Source organism: Pleurodeles waltl, chromosome 6, assembly GCF_031143425.1.
Source record: "Pleurodeles waltl isolate 20211129_DDA chromosome 6, aPleWal1.hap1.20221129, whole genome shotgun sequence".
In the NCBI taxonomy this organism is placed as follows: Eukaryota; Metazoa; Chordata; class Amphibia; order Caudata; family Salamandridae; genus Pleurodeles; species Pleurodeles waltl.
In genome coordinates, this window is record NC_090445.1 from 1,154,327,031 (window position 1) to 1,154,350,261 (window position 23,231).

Consider the following 23,231-nt stretch of genomic DNA (forward strand, 5'->3'; position numbering starts at 1 on the left):
CAAAAACATTATCAATCTTCGTGTTGTAGCTAGCTCTCGCAATTCAGAAGCTATAGTATCAAAAACAATGCATACATTCATTCTATCACAGCTGATTATATTTAGTAACTCAATAAACAGTTGTATAATAAATAAATTCAAATTTCCTTAGTGGGCAACTTTTTAGACACCAAATAAAATTATTTTGCTTCTAGATTGAACTGTAATAAATTGCTTGTATCTAAGCAGTGTTTCCTCACGTCCATGCGTCTTTTCAGGTTATTACATAGATTTGACTTAAGGGTAATTTTCTTTCAGTCAGCACTCTAGGACTACAGCATAGTATGTGCAGAAAGAGTCACTTTTGTAGCTGCACAATCTGCAGATGCTCGGTTTGTAAGTCTGCTGACACAGACCTGCCCCAAGTTCCCTTTCTGGAAATAAGAGAAATTGTGTGAAATAATTTTCTTTCTACATATGCTATTCAACGACTCCTTCCAAAAATACTGTTTTGTTAATATATTATATGAATATGTTAGCAAATCCTCATACTTCATTTTATCTATTCTGCTAAATCTGTATTCCTGTGAACAAGGGAGAAGACAGAAAAATAAAATACTGCCCAGTTTGACAAATATATAGCAATAAATGTGCAGGTAAAGTGAGTGATCCCAACTCTACCTAAGAAGTGCCATGGGAATTGTACCCTGGGGGAAATTTGCAGAAATTGGTGCAAAATTGCAAATACTACAGAAAGATTTAAAAAGAATTCCACCAAATACTACACATTTATCAGTATTGGCATATGTCTCTTATTCATCCTTTCCATATTCTTTTTATTTATGCTTCTTTCCATCACCTTTCCTTTGTTTTGTTATTTTCTATTTTATTTTTTTCCATATCTTTCATTACGTCTACTCCACTCATTCCATCTGACATTTTTCTAGCTTCCATCCTTCTTCTTACCCCTTTATTCTTATCATTCTCATGTTGTTCCTTCACACTTTCTTTGCATCTTTTATCTTTATGTTCCTTCCATTATTTTTTCTCTTTCCTTCAGTCAGCCGGCATTATGTCTTCCTCTTTATATCAATATAAATTTCTGTTTTCCTTCTTTCTCTCCTTTCATTTTTCTTATTTATTTCGTTATTCCTTCCATTGCTTCTTGCCACCCTCATTCTTTCTTTTGTGCCTTTGTTTTTTTCTTTTACATATTTTTCCTTATTCCCTGTGTCCTTTGTACTTTTTCCTTCATACTTTCAATATTTGAACTTCACTTTCTTTACATTATACGGTGTGACTTAATTTGCCTCTACCTTTTTTTCTTTGCCATTTTAATGTTTTCTTAGTCTCTGTCATGGTTTCCCCTTCAGACTTGCCTTGACCTGCGAGCCCAAGATAAAAGTTAAGAAGAGTAATACAATTGAATCTACTCCTGTAGTACTCCCACTTGAGCTGTTATAGCGGGTGGTTAACTAAGCCCTTGCCTGGGATCAACAATAATTCAGATTTCATGAGTGATTTCATTACCAGATATGATGGATTTTCAATCGATGTTGAGGCAAGTCGAAAATAAAAAAAGTCAGTTAGCTCGGGCATTAGCTTTTAGCCCATTCTCCACATGTAATATATTTCAGAGCACTGATTTAACGGAGCCTTGTTGGGATTTTAATCAGATAGTGTAGCAATATATTTTTTAATGCGGTCTTACAGAATAGAATATGACTGGTAAGTTCACATTCAAAACGAATCTGTGATCGGGGAGTGGCTGTTGGTAAACAAAAGATTTGTCCTGAAACTTTCGGTTGTAATAAATCCAGGCTAAAGCAGAAGGCCTCCTGATTATATGCAAACCGAAATTACTTTGATCTAAGTACAGGGTTCCGCAGAAGGGCTGCATAATTTTGAGTACAACCTCAATGAATAAAATAAGATTACGGTGCCACCTCCAGTCTTTAAAGAAGAGGTATAACATCTGGGAGAACCTGTGCCTGTTATCCAGAATCTTAAATAATTATAAAGCATGGTATAGCTTAAGCTACTAGAACGCAATAGCAGGTCTTGCTACATTTGTTTGTTTTTTCACCTGCCAAATATCACGTTCTTCATACTATTAGCAACCAGAAGAATTGATCAATTACATGTGTGCAGCTCATTCAGCGACCTCTATAGGCCGATACTGGTTTGGTCAAAGTTGAGTATGTTGTATGCATGCTGAAGAGATTGCATATGATGTGGTCCTGTTTTTGTAGGGAATCGCCTGGATGTTTACAAAGCAATGCCAAGGTATACTGTATAGAGGCTATACAATAAAGGAGCCAATAGGCATCCCTAATTCAAACCTACATTAGTTTGAATGTGTCTTGACACTCTTGTCCCATTACCAACATTTAACCTGACTCATGTGTCAGAGCAAAGTGAAATGGTGCCCTTAACAACGTATCTGGAATATCACGTATTACATTTCCTTCACAAAGGAGAGCGGTCCACCCCATTAAAATGACATCAATGTTTATTAGCATGCCAACAAACTGTTCTCATAGCATTGGGAAACTTGAAAGGCTGTGAAAGAGAGGCCTGCAACATTGTCCTGCCTGCTGCACGTGGGCCTAAACAAAGTTTGATAAAAAGGAATTAACTGCCAGTATTCTAGTTCACCTAAGAGGATCCTGCAAATGCTTCAACATTAGTATCTAACATTGTAATTAATTGATTGTTAGCAGGATTATCCCCATCGTCATTTTTATATCGAGCCTACCAGACAGTGCAGATATCTGGCTCAAAAAGATGTATCTTGGGCTAATCAAGAATTTATAGCAGGCTTACAGCCCACCCATTATTTCCTATGGGTTGGCTTTAATGGCAGTCATTACCAGTCGCGTCTCGCGGGGTGCAGAAGGGGCGGGGCGGTGAATAAACATGAAATGAATTAACGAAAAAAAAAACACTTACCTGTTCCACCGCCATCCCCACCGTGCTGCTCCTCTCCTGCAGACAGGCAGCAGGCACAGGTTCCCAGCCTGCCATGCGCCCAATCCTGACGCTGCTAAGAGCAGCATCAGGATTGACTGAGAGTGCCCAGGCAGACTGAGAGCCTGTGCATGCTCTCTTCAGAGAGAGCCTACTACATGTTTGTTTGCCCGGCCAAAAACGACCAGCCAAACACACATGCACTCTGAGAGGGAGAGCTGTGCACTCCCCCTCACTGCTTGTCACCCCCGTGGCCCTATGCCCTTTACAAGAAAATGATAATAAACGCAGTTTATTATTGCTTTCTTGTAAAGGTTTTGCAGCTGCCGCTGCTCGAGGGGGCGGTGCTCCTCCGCCCTAATGGAGGAGCCACCCCTGCTCATTACCATGCTTCTTATTCAATAGCTTGCATTATCCCTCCTCTACAGGATAACTTCTGTACCATCCTCTTGATTCGTCCGACTTGTCTTTGATGTTGTTGTCACCCTTGTGTGCTGATTCCGCTCTCAAGTTCTTTTCCCCCCAACCCTCTGCCCTTTAAGGTCTGCATCATCCAATCCATTGGTTATTGCTGCGTCACAATGCTGTTGCTCTCTCCCTTGTGCACTGTTTTTCCCACTCATCCTCGATCACACACTACCCCATCTTTTTCCTCCTTTGCTCCCCCACCCTGCTGCCCTTTTTAAAACTTGCACCTTCATGTAAAACAATTATCATTTTTTTACTTACAGATCTGAGTGGCATCTGCCATCTTGGATCGGTAAGCAAAATACAAAGAAAAAGGCATCTGCGTTGTTCTGCTGGCAAACACATTCTAACCCTAAAGCTCCTGAATGTTTTTGAAGTTTAACGTCTTAGCAGTGCTTAATTTTAGAGTAATATATAAATAATTGCAGGGGCTCAAAAATATTCGTAAGAGATCACCACTGGCCCTGCCAAATTATAAGGCTCTACTTCATGTTCTTTTACCACTCTGCCCGCCTGTCTCGTTATTTCACTCTATCAAGTTATTTTGTATCCCTTCTTTCTACCTTTGTTACTATTTTAATATATTTCCTTTGCTCCTTCATCTAAACTTTTATGCCTTTATGTCTTTTGATCTGAGTCAAAGTCAGATGAACAATATGTCCAATTCCCCAAAAGAAAACGCAGATGCCCATCACCTGTAAATGAGCATACAAAGTAAGCACTGGACGTGATTTTGAGGTAAAAGCGAGAGCATCCATCACTCACATATGTAATGCACACATTTACCTAAATGCCAGTAATATTTAGATCAGGGAAGGCTGGTTAATTAAGAGTGGCAGCCCCTCACCTCCCATAATAGGAGCTTCAACCGGGTCTCAGTGATCACTTAAAGAGTTGTCTGCCTGACCATAGTGATAAAAATGCATTACCTTTATCACTTGTGGAACCTATATTCATGTTGTCTCATTAGCAATTATGTGAATAACCACACGGAGTGGAATAGGAAAACTAAATGGTAAGGAAAAGAGGATTTGCAAGTTAATCAAATATACGGTTTCACACTTCTCTGGTGTGTCAGCCATTTAGACAAAATAGGTTAGAGAATGCTTGACTGAGTAGTATAAAACTATATGTGTTGTGTCAACTGTAAAGCTACTCCCAAAACAGATCCTTCTCTGGCATCCAGATTATTTTACTGTGGAGCGCAGGAATGGAAATGTTGTGTGTGATGCAAGGAAAAAGGATTTGCGCTCATATATATATATATAAGCATCTCAGCCAAATTCAATAGAAGTTGGTCAACAAAGCAGTGGCTCTCGCACTGTCATACATCACAAGTATAGAACTGAAGGCTAGTGGTATTTGGCCAGTGGTCAATCTCATCCTGGGATGTACAGGATACTACTCAAGCAAGAGCATTACTCGCCAGGGATCACCAGGCTGAAGAAGGTCTTCCTTGGAACGCTCACCTCAATATGGAGCACAAAGCCCTGACCAAAAATAGCATCACCATGTCAGGAAATGAAATATTTGCTTTTAAAGGGTTGTATAGTTTCTTGTCAGGATACACACTGGATTACTGTACCAAATGTTATTATACTTGTAGCACAAGTGTAGAGTGCTCCATAGCAACTTATGAAACATTGTGCAGTGATGTTTTATAGAACTGCATGATTTAAACCTGTCTTACCACCTTAATACTAAAAGATCATTCTGCAGTACTGATTGTGGGTCCAAGACTCAGCATTTTATCTTAAATAGGGACCCACCTCCTTTGCAATTGCATTGGATTGTTGACACTCTTCCCACAACTGACAAGGCACCAAAGCACTTTCAGTGGGCACGTAATATGTTACTCTGCAGGTTTTGAACTGTGAGTGAGCATTTTGTGGGATGCATATCAATTTTCATGCTCTGTCCACGTGTTTAATAATAGAGATTCCACTGCCACTATTTCCTTGCCCAGTGACTGGGGGATGCTGCCCAAGTAGCCGCTTTACCTTCAGGCACAGCTACTTCCTGTGCAAGCGCTCACAGTATGGCTGCCCCTCCTGGCATATGAGGTCACCGATCTACAAACCCACTCTTTATGCATTCCCTTGTTAGCCCCATCTACCTTCTTGAGCTGTGACCAGGCCCCTCCCTTGTGATCTATCACTGAATCAAAGAGCAACCTTGGAGCTGTAAAAAAAAAAAAGGGGGGGGGGCTCCTTCTTCCGGTTTGTCAAACCCAGCTCACAAAAATGCAGCAATGCCCAAATCTATCTGGGGAATTCCTTTAATCCTCATGTCTTCACTGTGAAGACCTTTCCCAAAATAGAACCCAGGGTACTCAAAATACTGTACAAATTCAGGCACACTTACTCAGTATACATTGACAGCACACTTACTGCCCAGCCCTGATCCCTCTATGCATTGTACTGTTATCAATGCACATACTTCCAGTACACACATGGTCTGTGCACACTGTTCAGCACTGAAGCTTTTCTATACTATACCAGGAAGTGCTATTTGCAAGCATACTAAATACCAACATGCACTCACTATTGGTGCGATTCACTACACTTTACCCTTCATGTATTATACTTCACGCAGGCACACACACATCCAGCATGCTTTCATTGGGCAAGCACTGCACAGCAGTACATCTTCCATGTCATGTATTCCACGCAGTATACATACACTCACAGCACATGCAGTACTCCCACATGTGCTGCACAGTTCTCCTCTATCGCTGTCCTGTACTTTTCCCAGGCATACATACGTCCTGTACAGGGTCACTACTCCTGCGCTGTGCAGCACTCCACATGTACTGTCTTTAGAGGGGAGTTTTTCATTTTGTGACACTGATGAACCTTATCACTATGTCTTTTAAGAATATGGAACCATAGTTACGCACCTAGTATGGCACTGAGTATCACATTCTTTTGAAGTTAGTATTATTTAAGATTAATTAAAATTTAATGTAAACTTGAATTGTGTTTTTGAAAAGCATGGGATTGTCACCCACATAACACCACATGGTCACTGCAATGTGGGAACAAAAGTGAAGAGCTATATTCAATTAATATTTTGTGTTGTATGTTATTGTAGCCCTGATGAAGTCGGAAGGGAAATTTTCCCTGACGAAACACGTGTTGGCCGTTGTTACGTGGAACAGAGAAGTCAATGGACATTTAACTGACAATTTGTGTCATGTGGAATACAATATTCAATGGACACTGAATTTCTGATGTGACGTGGATGGATATTCATTGACTGATGTAGTATAGATCCAGATACCAAAGACTCAAGAAGACCATCACTTGGATATGCGTGCACTATTTGAAACTATACAATACATTTGTGCTATGAATTGAATAGGCAACTAGACTTATAACTGTGTAATTAGTGACTCATTCCCAATGTCATAATATTGTGTGAGGCAATTTATAAAAATAATACATGTATAAGATGTTTTTTGATTATTGTACTAGCTGAATGAGTGCTTATGAGTAATGTTATATGTTCTCAGCAAAAAACAATTTTTGTTGCTGGATTATAGGGTCTTTTTAGAGGTATTCACCCTATTAGAGCACCACTCAGATTAGTGTACAGTGAATTTAGGCAGTAAGCGCCACAACACTCCGAGAAAACTTCCCTTACATATTCTAACACACTGCAGCAGTACTTTTGAAAAGGTGAGTGAGCCTGTAGGCCTCACATTAGTGACACAGGCTAAAAATGTCCTGTTCACTACTACTTCTCACTACATGGTGTGCTGCCACAACTGCATTTGTGCTGCTTAATTCCTGGTGAAAGCGGTAGCCTTCCATCACTGCAATGGCAACACTGAGTGCCCTTTCCAGTACAAAAAGACATAATCCGTGAGACAGGCCTAGGTCATGGGGCACATGCGGGATCCTTGTTTACCTATTACACAAAAATCAGTATTAGGGTTCCAGGCGACCACACAGGGCACGGGTACACACCTTAAACCATGTAGAGGACTTTTTGTCCTAACAACAATCATAATGAAGTAAATAATTAACAGAAATTGGATACAAACTATTTTATTCAGCTTTGCAGGCAATAATAAAACTGATTTTTTAATGGCATTTTCATATAACTGGGTAATAATAGCTTAGAAGAAAAGAAGAACCAAAATTAAAAAAATAAAATCAATAAAACACACAGGAGCCGATTAAACGGCAGCACAATGAGCTCCCAGGGCAGGGGATGGAAGCCTGGGAGAGGCAATGGAATTATTTCCCTAAAAATATCTAACTTCTGAAAAAAAATTATCATGACACGGCCTATTAATTTTGTTAGTTCCCCTTTTCAATGTTGAAAGTTGCTTTGGTATTTTAATTACTTTTATATTCTGGCGCGTCTCTACAAACATGTTTCGTTTTAAAAAAGAGATTACCAAAGAGTGCGCAAGCCGTCTGGGAACCAGACTCTGAATTCCAAGATGGCTACTTTTGTTTCCATAGCACCCTTATGCTTTTAGGCTCACAGCGGTTTTAAGTCTATCTAACTCACAACGTTTCCCATAAGCTTGATTAATATTTGCAATACATTAGCTCTTTGCATTAGGTGTATCTTTGCTCTACTTATCCCTCTCTTTAAACTTGCACTTTCATTTCCTGTGTCCAAAAATATAAGCTACTGGAACATCTTTTCTGACAGCTGAGGTGCTTTCTGGTTTGTTGAACCATGTCAACTGAATTCGAATCTTAGCTTACTTATTTCATCTAGGAAGTTGTATAGAAGTGCGAACAAGGCCCTCAGAAGAGTCAAAGGGCCTCACGTTTTTACATTTCCTAACACAGAATACACTTGCAAAATATTTTTACATCGATGTACAGATGTAACAGGATAGAATCCACGCGTAACAACAAATCCCAACAGTGTGGTAGTGGTCAAGTAGCCATTTCACTCTGTTTCAGTACACCCATACAAATTGTGAGCGCTTTAAACATTGTCCAAATACACATAATGGGTAAAGCCCTTTGATACATCAGGCCAGCTACTTGTAGTAACCGCTATATCAATTCAATTTAGAATTAGTTAATTTCGAATTATGAAACACACCTACAAAATAACAATTCCGTGCCCTCAGCCTTGTTTGAAAAGGTAATATTTTAGAGGCATTTCTAACCCCTGATACAAAGTTCCATTGACACGTGCAGGTACTTTTTATAGCCTGTTAGGTTCACTTGCTTAAGTAAACCCGACAACAGCAACATGAGATATTAAACTCTCCAGTGTGAGTGTGTGTGCGCAAGGAGCACACTTCAAGAACTACGCTGTTATCAACATAGCTACTAAGATTGAAAAACAATTGCCAATTCTGAAAACTGTGCCTGCAGTTATTATAATATAAATTTCAGTGTGGTATTTTTTTTATTATGTCTTTAAATCAGTTGAGTTGGTACAAATGGTTCTGACTGGATCTCATTGTGACATATGTTTTTGATAGGGTTGTGTGAAATTCACTATTTTTCTTGAATGATATAAACAATTTTGGATATGTTAATACATAAAATATTGTTGGCTGGTATCTCATGAAAACTGCGTGAGAGAATACACCTTCCATAGAAAAAGCATTCACGATACAGACAGAAAAGTAGTTTGTGAGATGTTTTCTAAGCTAACTAGAATCCTATGGTTCAAAATCAAACAGAGTTTTGTGTTGTGTAAAAAAGGCAAAAACATTTAAAATTTCCCACAACACTAAATTTCTGAATTTCACATTGTTACCTAACAGCAAAAATTTCATATGGATCTAGTTTTTGGACATTAACTACAATCGTATTAACTAACTTCTAGAAGATTCCTATTGCAACTTAAAGCCTTGAAAATTCATTAAAATGTTACTAGACCTACAGGTTGAGTAACTTGAATAATCTAGTCGATCTAACTGTAGTGTACTTGACCCATAAACGGGTCTCAAGTTGTGCTATCCTAGGAAAATATTTTATTTTACAGAGTCGCCTTTTTAATCATTCTCACATATGAGAGCACCATCAAATATGTGAGTTCAGCATTTCTGCTGTACAAAAATACTATTTTGTTTTATTAAATAGTCTAAGGGGGTAATTATGAGTTTGGCAGTCTGAAACGGCCGCCCACCAAACTCAAGCCGTCGGGTTCCCACCAATGCAGCTGCCTCCCCAAGGGGCCCATTACTAGTTCCCTGCTGGGTCAGCCACCCAAGGACCTAGCGGGGGAACAGTCCACAACAGGGACGCCAGCTCATAATTGAGCTGGCGGCAATGTAGCGGTGCGTAGAATGCAACAGCACACGTCGCGCTTAAGCGCAACCGGGCTGTCCCTGAGGGCCCTTGCACTGCCCATGTCTAGTGCATGGGCCCCCATGTGGCTCCCTGAACCCAGACTCCGCCAGCTTTTACATGGTGGTGCAACCGCCATGTAAAAGCCGGCAGAGAGGGGGGTCGTAAACCCCAGGGCGGATTAGGACCGCCAGCACCGTCAGTCCCACTACAGGAGGGAAAACAGCAGTGCTGGCGGTCCGACTGTGGCGCAACCGCCACGGTCATAATGTGGCGGTCAGACTACCGCCAAAGCGGTGAGACAATGTCTTTGGCGGCTGTCAGACCACCACCGCAACCCTGGTGGTCTCAAGACCACCAGGGCCATAATGAGGCCCTAAATGTCTGCTCCATGTACAATAAGAACTTAGCTCACATATAGGGTACACATGATTCACGGCTTGTCTCTTAGTTTACGAATAGCATTGCCATCAGGGCAAGCGTGTTTCTCGAATTATGTTTAAACACTAACTTTTAATAAATATATTACTAAAACATGATGTGGTAGCAAACTGTCATTTACAGACAGTAAGTTTCAAAGAAATGCCTACAACCATTCCCACTAACGTGCAGCTTTACTGATAAAACTATATAGTGTATTAACAATAATCTGTGAAAATTGGGTTTCAGAAAACATATTTATCATTTGCACATCACCAAGTACAGTGTTTTGATTTGTTTTCATCCTATTAAAATATTTTTTCATCAAACTGAAGAACAAAAAAATTATCTTTCACAACTACAGACATATTTTAAAATGTTTGTACAGTTGGCTTAGCTATTTAAAAGTTGAGTGTTAAGAAAAACCTGACACCCTACAGCCTTTCATTTTACACTTTTTACAGCCGGTCAGGCAGTTCACATTACGAAATCCTGGAACTCTGCAGTCAGAATGAAAAATGACAAGCATTTGCAATGCATTGGGTCTCGCATTACGTTGAGTTTGAGCTATTATCGTTGTATACTCCTAACCGGACTTTTCTTGGCACATTAAAGGAAAAGAAAAAGAAAAAAAAAACGCTGTAAAAACACAGCACGATTGCGCTGCAGAATAAAGAGAAAAAGTAGTCCAGAAACCATACAGAAAACACAGAGCCTCGTATGTTTCCAGTAGTTTACCTGTGCTCTCGAGGAGTGCTAAACACCAGATACGGCATGACGTATGCATGCCTTTCACGAATGAAAACAAGTGGATATTAAAAGGAAAGCCCATGAATCAATGAAATTGACTGACATAACATGGGCGTGGTTAAAATCCCCCTAAAGAGAGATTAGAAGAGGGGCGGAGTGCTTTGCGCTCACCCCTAGAAAAAACTGACTTTTAAACGCTGGCTCTAAACACAGAGCAAATGTGACAAGAACAAGATTTAAAGGTATCTTTATTGCTCCTTTACTTTCTCACTAAAAAGAACACCTGTTCTTTGCCAAACCAGAGGTGGCAAGTAGGTCCTAAAAACAGCTCAACCTGACAAAAATAAATGACTTGCTATAGAGAGTGGGCGATTTTTTCAAGGACTGATCTTTCTGGCCACTAGTGGTGTTTATTGGCGTCACATGGTATTTTCACCCTTCAGAATTTTGTTTGAATTTTCTCCTCAGGGACGCAAATGCTCAATAGTCCCCCCAGAAAACCTGCAATTGAATGGAACAAAAACATTATCTAAGTAGTCGACTGGTATTTCTTTTGTCAAAGATCATTAATGGAATAACAGTTAATGCCCAGAGAAGAACAAATATGGAGAGAGGCTAAAGGATTAGAACCAGCACTTCTGCTGAGCAGTGCCAGTTCAATCTAACACTGTAGGCCATCAGAAGCATAGAGCTACAGCGAGACAATTCTTAAACAATGAATGTGAGGGGATGCGGGCCAGTGTATAAGCCGGGGCCCTGGAAACATATGGAGCTTGACTCTAATCCTCGCCTCAGTACTTGACTGAAAATTGTGTGATTCTACACAAAGCACTTAATCTGCCTGGGCCTAACTTTCTAAGTATGCAAGATCGAATGTAATTCTGTAATTAAAATGTGTAAACCACCACTTGATTACGCAATTATGTATCATCTCCAAATAGTACACTTATTTAGTGTTCACAGGGTAGGTATGCACTATACCCATACAGTAAGAGGGGGCATGGGGACACGTGTGTGTGTGTGTGTGTGTGTGTGTGTGTTGAGAGAGAGAGGTAAAGAGTCAGATTGTGTGCATGTGTTTGCAACAGCATCTCCATCACTGTGAGCAAATGAGTAGTTTATTTTTCTGTGGATTGTTGTGTTCAAGAGATCTGCATATGTGTTAGTGAACTTTAGAGAGAGAAAGTCTGTGTCTGTCTTAAGTTATGGTAATTTGGACATAACATTGAGTTAGCTTATTGACCCATTGATTAAGCATCATAACGTTTCCAAGGCTACCATTAGAGAGCGGAAAAGTTCTGCTTGCCACAACATGTGACTGGCATTGTGTTCTGGATCTACTCTAGGTTAGGTCTCATTGACTTACTTATTGAACTAATAATACTGTATGACACTAGTGTTTTTGCATTAAGTCTGCGGGTTTTACTGGTTACATATGTACTTTTTAGATAGCTAGACAAGCAAATTGCCTGGCGGTGGGCACGTGGAAAGTTGGGGATATATATATTCAGAGTTTTTGCAGCAAGTTTGCTAGGATACTGTGGCAGGCAACTAAATGACCCACCTGATTCTTCTTGGCTGTGTGGTTGAGTTTCGTCTAATGTGTCCATGTGTGGCATATGGTAGAATGGCTGCAGTGAGCGTTGTGTTTAGTCCAATATGCCTTGTAGGAAGAAAGAGTATTGTCTCTAAATGGGAAGTGCTGTAGAGAAGCATGCAGGAGATAGCTGTGTGGCACAGGTTGGGCTGCGCTGGATGCCTGCGATGTGTCTTCTATAGTAAGTTCATCAGCATGTTGGAGTTTCTCGTAGGAACAAAGACAGTACAAAAAGTAATGTTGATGACCTAAGAAGGCTGGCATTAAGCTATCGTGAGCATGGAGTGAAAACAGTTCAAAAGGGTAAGAGAACTCCTACATTTGCCGAGGATTTTACTAATCATTAAAGTTTCTCTGTACAACATATATATTTTTTTTTTTACCAGACCAACTGCTAAAGTTAAAGTCAAATACTGCAAACCAGACAAGGCAAATATGTTAGCTAAATGATTTTCCATATTTAAAGCATATGGTGACCACTATGCCTTCTCTTTGGCACTTTTTGTACTAAGACTGTCCCATATACACACAGTCCCAGTGATTACGTTTTGTGCCAGTGGTTATATGTGGTGGACAACTGTACTTCATGTTTGGGGAATGGGGATTAGTTTTCATCCTTAAACTTCGACCCAGGGCAACAGAGAGAAAGAAGGAGAAAAAGACAGATGGGAAGACAGTGAAAATGGATGAAAAAACGTGCAAGGCTGAGACAGAGACAGCAATTGTTGTGTGGTTCAAGAATGAGGTAAGAGGTAAGCTATACAGCCTTGGTATTCCGCGACCCTGGCATTCAGCAACAGGCTCCAAAGAAAAATTGTGGGACTTTATAATTAAATAAATAATTAAAAAGCACTGCATGGTGTAACCTATCCCAGAGATATCAGATTTATGTACGATGAACTACAGATTCATAAGGATTGTTTTACCAGCACATGCTTGTTTTGTTTATAGTGGGGACGTCAGGATGCCCTCTTTTAAGGAGCGACCGGTTTTATTATCTCGTCAGTCTACTGAAGGGTGACTGTGCCATCATCTTCTGCCAGTGCCACGACAGACATGAGGCACGTTTTACTTAGTTCAGCAGCATGGAATATCGTTATTACTCCTGTCAGTCTACCCAAACCCTCCATGGCAGTGAGTACCTCCCAGCCTTTCAAGCTTCAAATTATCTACAAGGATTTATGTTTGTTATAATTTTACATCCGTTTGGAAAACAATCATGCGCCCGTTGGAAAATGACACCTGCAACTTCATAACTGCCTGTTCCCTTCAACATTCCAATGTAACGTTTTCTGAATCTGAGGAAACAATAAAGGACAGATCTAGTGTTGTGCTCTGCAGCAGTAAGGCGTTAACGGACCTTTTCATAACAGTTCCGACTAATACCGAGCTCTCAAACCCTTTGTCAGGGGTGAGTTCAGTGAATCCCAGTCATAAATGTAGTGCTATAGGTGAAATCAAGACATGTACCAGAATGCACGTCCAAAACCTCAACGTGTTACGTTATTTAGATGTGATAAGGAGCAACGAGCGATCTCTTAACAGCGTGGATGCTAGAATTATAAACGATGATTTCCTGACAGCCGGAAAGTAGAAGCCCTGGGTGCTAGAGAGAAAGAGAGCGATACACGTGTATATAATGCCTTCCTAAACAACTGTATCAAACAGCCAGCCCATCCTGCCTCTCTTGGCTTCAAGGCTGAATGCAGGCAACGTGTACCCAGGCCAACAGTACCTCCCTTACTGTGTACAGTTAATGCACGTTCGAATAGCTGAAAAGCAACGCCTGGAAGAGAGACTAATACAGAAAGGGAAATATTCTGAACAGCTCATCATACGATGTTTCTCTTGCGAGAGGTGGGCAAGTCAGTGGCGTGCGAGACTGGAGGTGAAAAGGAAAAACGTTTTCTCCCCCCACAAAATACTGGCTATCTACCCCGAAACTGGCAATCCTCATTTATGCCAGCCTCTTTAGGAAGTACATTTTATGCACTGGCCCATACCCCTACCAATCTATCTCAAGCACAAAGCATGTTCGTGAGATTTTGGATAAGGCATTCTTTTAAACCGTCTGATCTGGAAATACAAAGGAGCGCTATTATTAAACTTTCTCTCCCCACCCCCACCAAAAGAGTAACTCCCTGCAAAAATGTCCAAGTGTCGTAGGATCCTGTCTGCGAACTGCCATCCTCCCAAACTTTGCAAGACGGGTTGTTTTAGCTGCAGTGCGATCCTCACAGAGAGAAATACTGGAGCGGTACCTCACTTAACCTCGGAGTCGCCCCCGAGTGTGGATCTGACCCAGCGGCTCGTCCATACCAACAAGAGAAGGGGGCTGGGGGTTCCCTTTCCTCCATCTCCACAGAACCCCACCTTCCCCGAAGACACCAGAATTCCTCCTCGGTACTCACCGGGGCTGGGGCGGCTGCTGCTGCATGGCTCGGGGGCCTCGGCGCGAGGCTGATAGTCTGGGCGTGGGTGTCCTGCTCTCTCCTTCCCGCGCCCACGGAGCCTGAGAACGCTCTCTCCTCTTTACCGCGGTAGCCCAGCTTCCCTCCAGCCTCACAAGATTGCAGGAGTCTGGCAGGAGCACTGAGGACGCATTGGGCATGCGCGGACTGCCGCTCCATGGGCAGCTGTTCATGCTCGGCAACAAGAGGGGAGCAAAGCAGAAATAAAGGGAGTGATGGAACGAGTACGGAATACACTGCTATCTGCCACCTCAGCATTAACTGAGGTGATGTGTAGTGTACTCCAAGCCCTCATCTTTCCGCACCCCTTCAGAATGAATGAGAAGGGTCGTGCCACGCACTACAAAGCTTTCACGTTTCGGGGTCCAATGGCCATGCGTGAGTAGCTCATTCAGCCCACTGTTTTACTTTGCATTCTGGACATGTAGTCATGTGTAACACTTATACAATAAGGACCAGTGGCGTAACAAAGGCCTCGTGGTCCCCGCAGTGAGGTGGGGAGGGGGCAAGTTTCAAAGGGGGCCCTCAACACCACTGTGCACGTGCGATAGGCCCCTGACTGGGTCCAGGGGTGGGGCCCCCTCAAGGTACTTTGCAAGGGGGACCCCCTCAAGTTTAGTTGTGCCACTAACCAGGTCTACGTGTCCCAGAATCCAAAGCAGATACCCTGGCTGTATGAGCTACTGTGTATACATAAAAAGCGCGAGGGCTTCCGCAGTATACACAGCTACATATAACCAACCACAAAGACATACTTAGTATGACATGCTTTGTACTCCACACTGTAACGTTCGATTTATGTAAAAATTAAAAAAGTGCAAAAAGACCTGTACATGTTTTCTAATACTGACACTGGAATTAAAACGTTTTCTGTCTCTTTAAGAGCATGTTCTTTGCTAAAATAAATGCTTGAAATTAAGTGTGAAATTGTGGTCTCTGCTGAGTCTGAAGCAGGAACAAGGCCATTGTGTAATATTATCAGTATAAATATGTTTCTAGTATACCAGTACATTTCCTCTGTCTAACAGGCTTTATTCATTCAGCTTGCATATTTGTCTGTATCCATGTTTCTAATTCATGTGTTTTCCCTTGAGGAAATGGTGTGAGGAGAATTGTTACCATATTTTGTAATCATTGTCCTGTAACATCATATTCCAGTGGAGCAACAATAAGTCCACAGATGAAGCCGGAGAAGAGGAAGCTCAAGATACAATTGTATTAGTTTAGATTCCGTCAATGGAAATAACAGCAAATAGAAGAGCACTAGAGCTAACATTTTATATAATTTTGATATCTGTTAACGCTCTGATTGGTTATAACTTTCTCACCTCATACTTTATCCAATCATTTTCATTTAATAAGTTTAATTTAATGTTCAGTCACCATTGGTTTGGGGTCTTCTTTTGGTGAGTCACCCTTACTATTGTGATCTGTCACTTTGACATTTCATGTTTTGCCAGGCAGTCTATTGACATTCTGGTACTTTATCATTTCATGTCTGACCAATATTGAACTTATGCCTAGATGGTTTAGTGTATCTTATAGTCCAAATTCTAAACCATCTCCCATACCTTTTTTCCTGATGCTACCTGTTCCTGTCCTGATGCTGGTGTCTGCTGTCGCTGCTCCCCCTGACGAGGTAGATGATATTGCTGTTTACCATAGAGATTGAGTAAATGTATGAACTGTGAATTGTTATTTCTCTTTTGTTTTTCAGGTACCAACTGCAAAATGTTTTAATACTGCTGCTAATTTTGATAGCGCCATAGTTATATGTTTTCCAAATTCATGTTACTAAAACTTTAACATGAAGTCCGACATGCTGATGCTAATCAGTGGTTAGTGAGTTGTAACTCTCATACTCATGAATAGTTATTGATTACTTTTTGTTTTGATATTTCAAATGTGTTCAATTTCTCTTGCTTCGATTGTATTGCTATGGTTTTGTGTAATAACCATTGAGGGAATGTCTTTTCACAAGGATTAAATTTAGATACATCCGCCGTTCTAATCAGCCTTTATTGTTTCTCTACATGTATCATTTGAGTTTGAGAATTATTTTTGTGACCTTAGCATTGTTAATCTAGGGAAATAAATAATTGACTTCTTAATAAACTGGTGTGGGTATTGATGTTTGAATCGATTATGGAATGCTTAATGTGATGTCCATGGCGTATTTCAGATGACGTCTTCTTTAAAGCAGATTTGGTTCGGTTCATCGACCTAGTGTGTGAAATCTACCATCTAGTCCCCTGTGACTAAAATATAGCTAGGGTTTCTCTGCGTCAGTAGTTTTGGATGCAGAGTTTAGTTAGCATCTCTTTAAATTATGTCATTGCTACCTATGGAAAATTAATTGGTGTGTTTGATTATTGTTTTTTTTTTTAATGTTGTACTATTTTGACAAAATGAATTTCTAAAAGCCCAAATTGACCTTCCCCGGTTCTTGGAGACTGCCTAGATTGGTAGGGTATGTTCTCAGCGTACTGTTGTTAGATTGAATGAAGTACATTATGCGCTTGCACAGCTTTAGCCAATTTGCGTTTGAATGAGTTGTTTGTGAGTTTTTAGGGGAGCTGGAGGGGAGTTGGCATACCACAGAAGAAGATAATGTTTAAGAAAGAGTTGGCGTAATCTGAAGTATGTGAGTAGGGAAGTCCGGGAACTTCACATGTGTGTGGTGCTTGGTGCTCGAGGAAAATTGTCCACGTGATTGTTGCTAAGACGGACCTGACAGGATAGGTTTAAGACTCCGGAGTATATTGGGAAAGTGTAATGAGACACTTATTTTTATTTTAATATGTCTATTTATTAGACCATTCGAGCATGGTTGGTAAGTCGAGTTTGTGAGTTAAATTGAATGCTTGGAGTTTTTCCAACTGAGATTTGGAGAGTTCTGTTTGCACCAGGGCAGTATCCATTGATCAGCTGAGAGTGAAATGTGGAGGTCGAATCTTGCTTGCAAATCTTGGGAAATGAGAAAGAAGAATAGCTGCAAGAGATGCCGACAGTGAAATTTATAAGCTTCCTGAAGCGATTGTATTACCCTACCTATAGGAAATAGACAAATTGATTTCTTTGGGTTTGATGAAGTGCTCGCAAAACTAATGCAAAATTATTAATTTGAGTGTTTTTGAGTTTAGGAAGACAAGCTGCAAGACTTTGTCAGCCGCTGTGTGTAACTGTGATGTCATTTTTTGTGCTGTGCTGGGATAGGTTGGTTAGTGAGAAGGGTCACACACGGACTGGTGGACAACCGTGAAGTGCAATTAGACGAGAAGGGAGCCGAAAAGATTGTGGGATTAAAGTTGAAGTTTTTCAAAGCTTTTAAAAGTGCCCTTATAGGAGATGAGTATATTCTGACTATGGAAGGAGAAATGTGTCCCCCAGAAGGAACACTGGCATATATCGTGATTGAGGAGAAAGGCACTGGAACATGTCTTTGGTTAAAACACTGGATTAAAATCACAAACAGGAAAGGTTGCTTAGCGTTTCCTGAAAATGGTACATTTAATTTGCGAATTTGGCGAATTTCAGACAGGTGATGTATGGTCTAGGACCTCCACCATGACCAGCTCAGTTCGAAGCTTTAGCCATCTGGGAGCTAGTAGATAGACAGCAACAATCAATGAAATTTGAGAGAAGAATGAGAAGGGCAGAGAAGTCACTAGCAGAAGCTAGATGGGATAGTGAGCAGAGACGGTGGAGACTCAATACCTTACAAGGTGTTAGATTGTTTCCGGCAATGTCTAAAGCCAGTGGGAAAGAGACAAATAAGATTTCAAAGAAGTCTAAAAAGAGTTCTTCTTCAGCAGTTGAGGAGCAGACATCTAAAGAACCAGAAATGTCTTTGAATAATGATGCAGAGTCAGACGATGATGAGTTTATTACACAGATTTTCAGAAATTGTCCTCCACCATATGTGTCTGAAGAAGGTGGTACAAATCCTACTGCACCAATACCAGTTGTAGTAACACAGAGTTCAGTCCAGAGTGACCATAACACAACTGAGAGTTCCGTACAGGTTAATCTTAACGTGAACCAGAGCTCAGAACAGACTAGTTCTTTGGTGCAAATTCTGATGCAAAGTAGCTTCAATCAGTAAACAGACAATAGACAGATACCAGAAATTAATGTTCCTGCGATTTATCCAGATGTAATGATTGTGAAAACAACTACTAATCTAGTAGTATCTTTTGGTCAGAATTTACCAGAGCTGAAATTAGTTCAGACAGAGCCGACTCTGCTGTTATTGCCACAAATGCAGAATACAGGAATAGTGCAGTCTCAGAATATAGAAACCAGGAGCCCAGATGCAAATCAGTGCCAATTACATTGTGCCTTTATATGCTGGGGACAAAAAGAGTGCAGAGAATCTAGAAGTTCAAAGTCGGAATAAAAACAATAGGTTAATGTCGCCTATAGGACAGACTCTAAATAGGTCAAGATCTTTAATAGATTTGACTCCTATTAGAAACTCTGGGATGGGTGGATCATGCAATGGCCCGGAGTTAAAAGCATTGACTCCTCAATGTGTGAGCCCAATGTAGCAGCAGTTACAGAGTGTACAACCTGATAATATTTTATTAAGATGTCTGACTGCACAAGAAATAACAAAATTGTTAGATGACTTGAGTGTTTTGAAAGTCCCAGAGAGTCAAAATAAAGGAAAGGACGTTTTAAACAAAACAAGGCTGTCAATGGAAGTAGGTGAGCTTCTTGAAGGGCCAATGGGAGTAAACAGACTTGAATCGTATACTAAAGCTGAGTTGAGATATTTGTGTCCATTAATTACAGAGGGAGCAGCTGAAGTGCATCAGCAATTACAGGAATTAGCGGATAAATATGAAATATATCTTAAGAAAACAAAAAACCTGAAGAGAAGTTATAGATTACATTTTGAGATTGAAGATTTTGAACACATGAGGTCTGCAGGGATAAAAGCACATCTTAGAGAGTTACTTGAAAGAGTACAAATCTGGAGAGCATTAGAAAAATGGGAAGGCAGATGGGTCAAGAGAAGAGAAAGGCTGAGAAAAGGTTCAGACACTCCACCTGTAGATGTAACACAAACTAGAGGACCAGTAAAAGTTTTGCCAATGAGAGAGATTCCAGGAGGGAATTTTGTACATGTCCCTTGGAGCAAAAGTGACATTTTGTCATTTACATATGACTACCCCAGGTTGAGGGAGAAACAAGTGGAATGGTACCAGCAGACAGTTAGGTTTGTGAAACTTGCGAAATTCCTTTGGAGGATTTGAACACTCTTTTAGATATAGTTGTTCCAGCAGATTTATGGGTTTAATGCAAGAGGAGTGTAGGGTGGCCAACAAATGAGCCACAAAGAGATCAGACAACAGGCGCACCATCTCCTTAAGTCATGAAATATTATTATAAGGTCATTGAGTTCCTGAAAACAAGAATTTCCCTGAAAAACATTGATTGGCAACGCATAGATAGAACAGCTCAGGAAGGGAAAGAATCAATTCATGCATACTATGAAAGGTTGTTTGAAGTGTTTAAACATTACAGTGGCATAGAAACAATCGAGCTGAAAGACATGATTCATTTTGTGTTCAGATTTGTTGAAGGATTGAGACCAGAAATTAGCCAGATGATCAAGAATCGTTTGATTTGTTGGCAAGCAAAACTGATTGATGCAGTGTTGCAGTAGGCGAAATGCTGTAGTGATGAGATTGAATTGAAACAGAGAAAGTTGAAAGAGAAAGCCATGGTGATGCAGATTGTGGCTGCACAGACAGGGATTTAGGGAAAATTTCAGCAGCAGCAACAGCAGGGAAATGGTATTTTTCAGAACCAAGGCAGAGTTAGAGGTCGTGGTGGAATGACACTTCCAATTATTATCCGAGGTGTAGATTTGAATTCTGGGATGATGCAAGGGGAGCAGAAGAACAAAAATAATGTTACCTTGTTATGTCAGAGCAATTGGACATTGGAAACGTCAGTTCCCAATGCTAAATCATAGAGGTGTTTTTCAACAGTCAAACTTTTCAGAATAAGAGAGAACCAAGAATGAGAGGTCAAAGTCAAAATTTCCAGAAAAATGTAAATCCGATGCAGGGTTTCCAACCCTTGCAACCAAGGCAGCATGTGCGAAATGTACAACCGCAGGTACAACAAGTACAGATACCCCAATTACAGCAGATACAGCCACAAGTGTAGATGGTGCCTGCACAACAAATTGAAATGCCTAGACAATTGCAAATACCACAGAGCCCTATGGATCCGCAACAGATGATGCATTCTCAAGTGGTCAAAAGTCAGAGGGTAAATCAAAGTAACAATGCAGTACCCCAATTTCCTTTACACAGTGAGAATGTAATAAATGACGTGTGGCTGTCAGTTCAGATGAGGAAGAGTGTGTGATAGCTGCATCATTAGAAGTGGATCAGAAAGGTCCTTATGTTACGGTAAAGGTGCATGGTCGCAGGGTTTCTTTTCTGGTTGATACTGGAGCTACACCCTCAACAGTGAGATCTGCAGAGGTTCCAGATTTGCCCTTGTCAAGAAAGACAGTTCAGATTGTGGGAGTTGCAAATAAACATTTGACAAATCCTATTACAGAACCAGTTTTGGTTAAGATTGGCCTTTTTTAAAGGTTTGTACAAGTTTGTGGTTTGTGACTCAAGTCCAGTGTCGCTATTTGGAAGGGATTTATTGTGCAAAACGAGATGTTCAATAAATTGCACAGATGAGGGAATTGAAATTCAGACAAAGAATGATGATGAAGACCCGGCACTTACTGTCAACAATGAGTCGGTGTCTGAGGAATTTACTTTGATTAGTTTTGATGAGCCAGAGATTGAAAAAGCACCTTCGATTAGTTTGTTTCCAGTTTTTGAAGTAAAAGATCTTCCGATTGAGTTACAGAAGACTGTTAAGTCTAAAGTTTGGGATATTTCAGATAAAGATATTGGGTGGATCAAAAGAGTAGAACCAGTCAGAGTCACAGTGAAGACTAGTGTGGTTTTCCCTCAGACGCCACAATATCCAATGACAGCTGAAGTAATCAAGAGTGTGAGATATTTGACAGAACAGTTTGTGGAGAAAGGAATTTTGGTAGGAGGTGTTGAGTAGCCCATGTAATTCACCAGTAATGGGTTTGCGAAAACCATGTGGGAAAATTTGTCTTGTGCAGGGTCTGAGGAAAATAAATGAGATAGTAATTAAGTGTTGTCCAGTTGTGCCAAATCCCGCTGTGATTATGTTTCAGATCCCATGTGATGCTGAATGGTTTACTGTGCTAGACCAATGTCAAGCATTTTTCTACGTGCCTCTTCATGAGGACAGCAGATATCTCTTTTGTTTTAAATTTTTGAGCAAAGTTTACTGTTGGTGTAGAATTCCACAAGGGTTTTCAGAGTCATCATCTATTTTCAACCAGATCTTGAGAAAGAATCTAGAAAAACATTAGTACAGTACACTGATGATCTACTGATCTTATCAAAGACAAAAGAAGGGTGTAAGTATGATACAATTGCATTGTTGAATTCCCTCTGAGACAATGGACATAAAGTGTCCCCTGCTAAATTGCAGTACTGTCAGGGAGAGGTGAAATATTTGGGGCATTTGATTGAGAAGGGAACTAGGAACTTCTCGAGAGAGAGAGTTGCAACAATTTTGCAGATGAAAGTACCAAGTACACAAAAGGATGTGAGGATGTTTTTGGGAATGGTTGGTTACTGTCACCTGTGGATTCTGAATTTTTCAGTTCTTTCAAAGCCCTTACAGTGACTGACTCGTAAAGTTGTTTCTGATTCTATAATATTAGATGCAACTTGTATGAAAGCATTTTCTGATCTGGAAGAGAGTTTGTGTCAAGCCCCAGATTTAGGTATCCCTGACTACACTAAATCTTTCCTGTTGTTTTGTCATGAACAGGATGCATGTTCTTTGTGTGTTTTGACTCAGACTCATGGTGGCGTAAATCGCCCAGGAGCATATTTTTCAGCTACTTTGGATCCGGTCGCAGCAGCCTTACCGGGATGTTCGTGGTTCGTTGCAGCAGTTGAGCAGGGCCTCATTCAGAGCGAGAGTATAGTAATGGGTCATCGTCTTACTATAATGGTTCCCCATTCCATTGAGATTTTGCTCACCAGGTCTAAGACACAGTATCTGACCAGCTCAAGGCTGACCAGATATGAGACCGCAATCTTGGGGTCTCCAAATGTTGGCATCAAGAGATGTACAGTGCTTTACCTATCATCTTTACCTCCAAAAGATGAAGCAAACATTGATACATTGGATGATACAGAACATGATTGTTTGCAAATTACA

At 40.6% G+C, this 23,231-nt stretch overlaps 1 protein-coding gene across 1 annotated transcript in view; it reads right to left on the minus strand.

Moving 5' to 3' along the window:
• PALD1 (phosphatase domain containing paladin 1) overlaps window positions 1–15,128 on the minus strand; it is a 966,838-nt gene extending 951,710 nt beyond the window's left edge. Inside the window, exon 1 of the mRNA XM_069240368.1 lies at window positions 14,874–15,128. Coding sequence (XP_069096469.1) covers window positions 14,874–15,106 — 233 coding nt within the window. The 5' untranslated portion in view covers window positions 15,107–15,128. The remainder of the gene's footprint in view (window positions 1–14,873) is intronic.
• Between the last annotated feature and the right edge of the window lie 8,103 nt (window positions 15,129–23,231).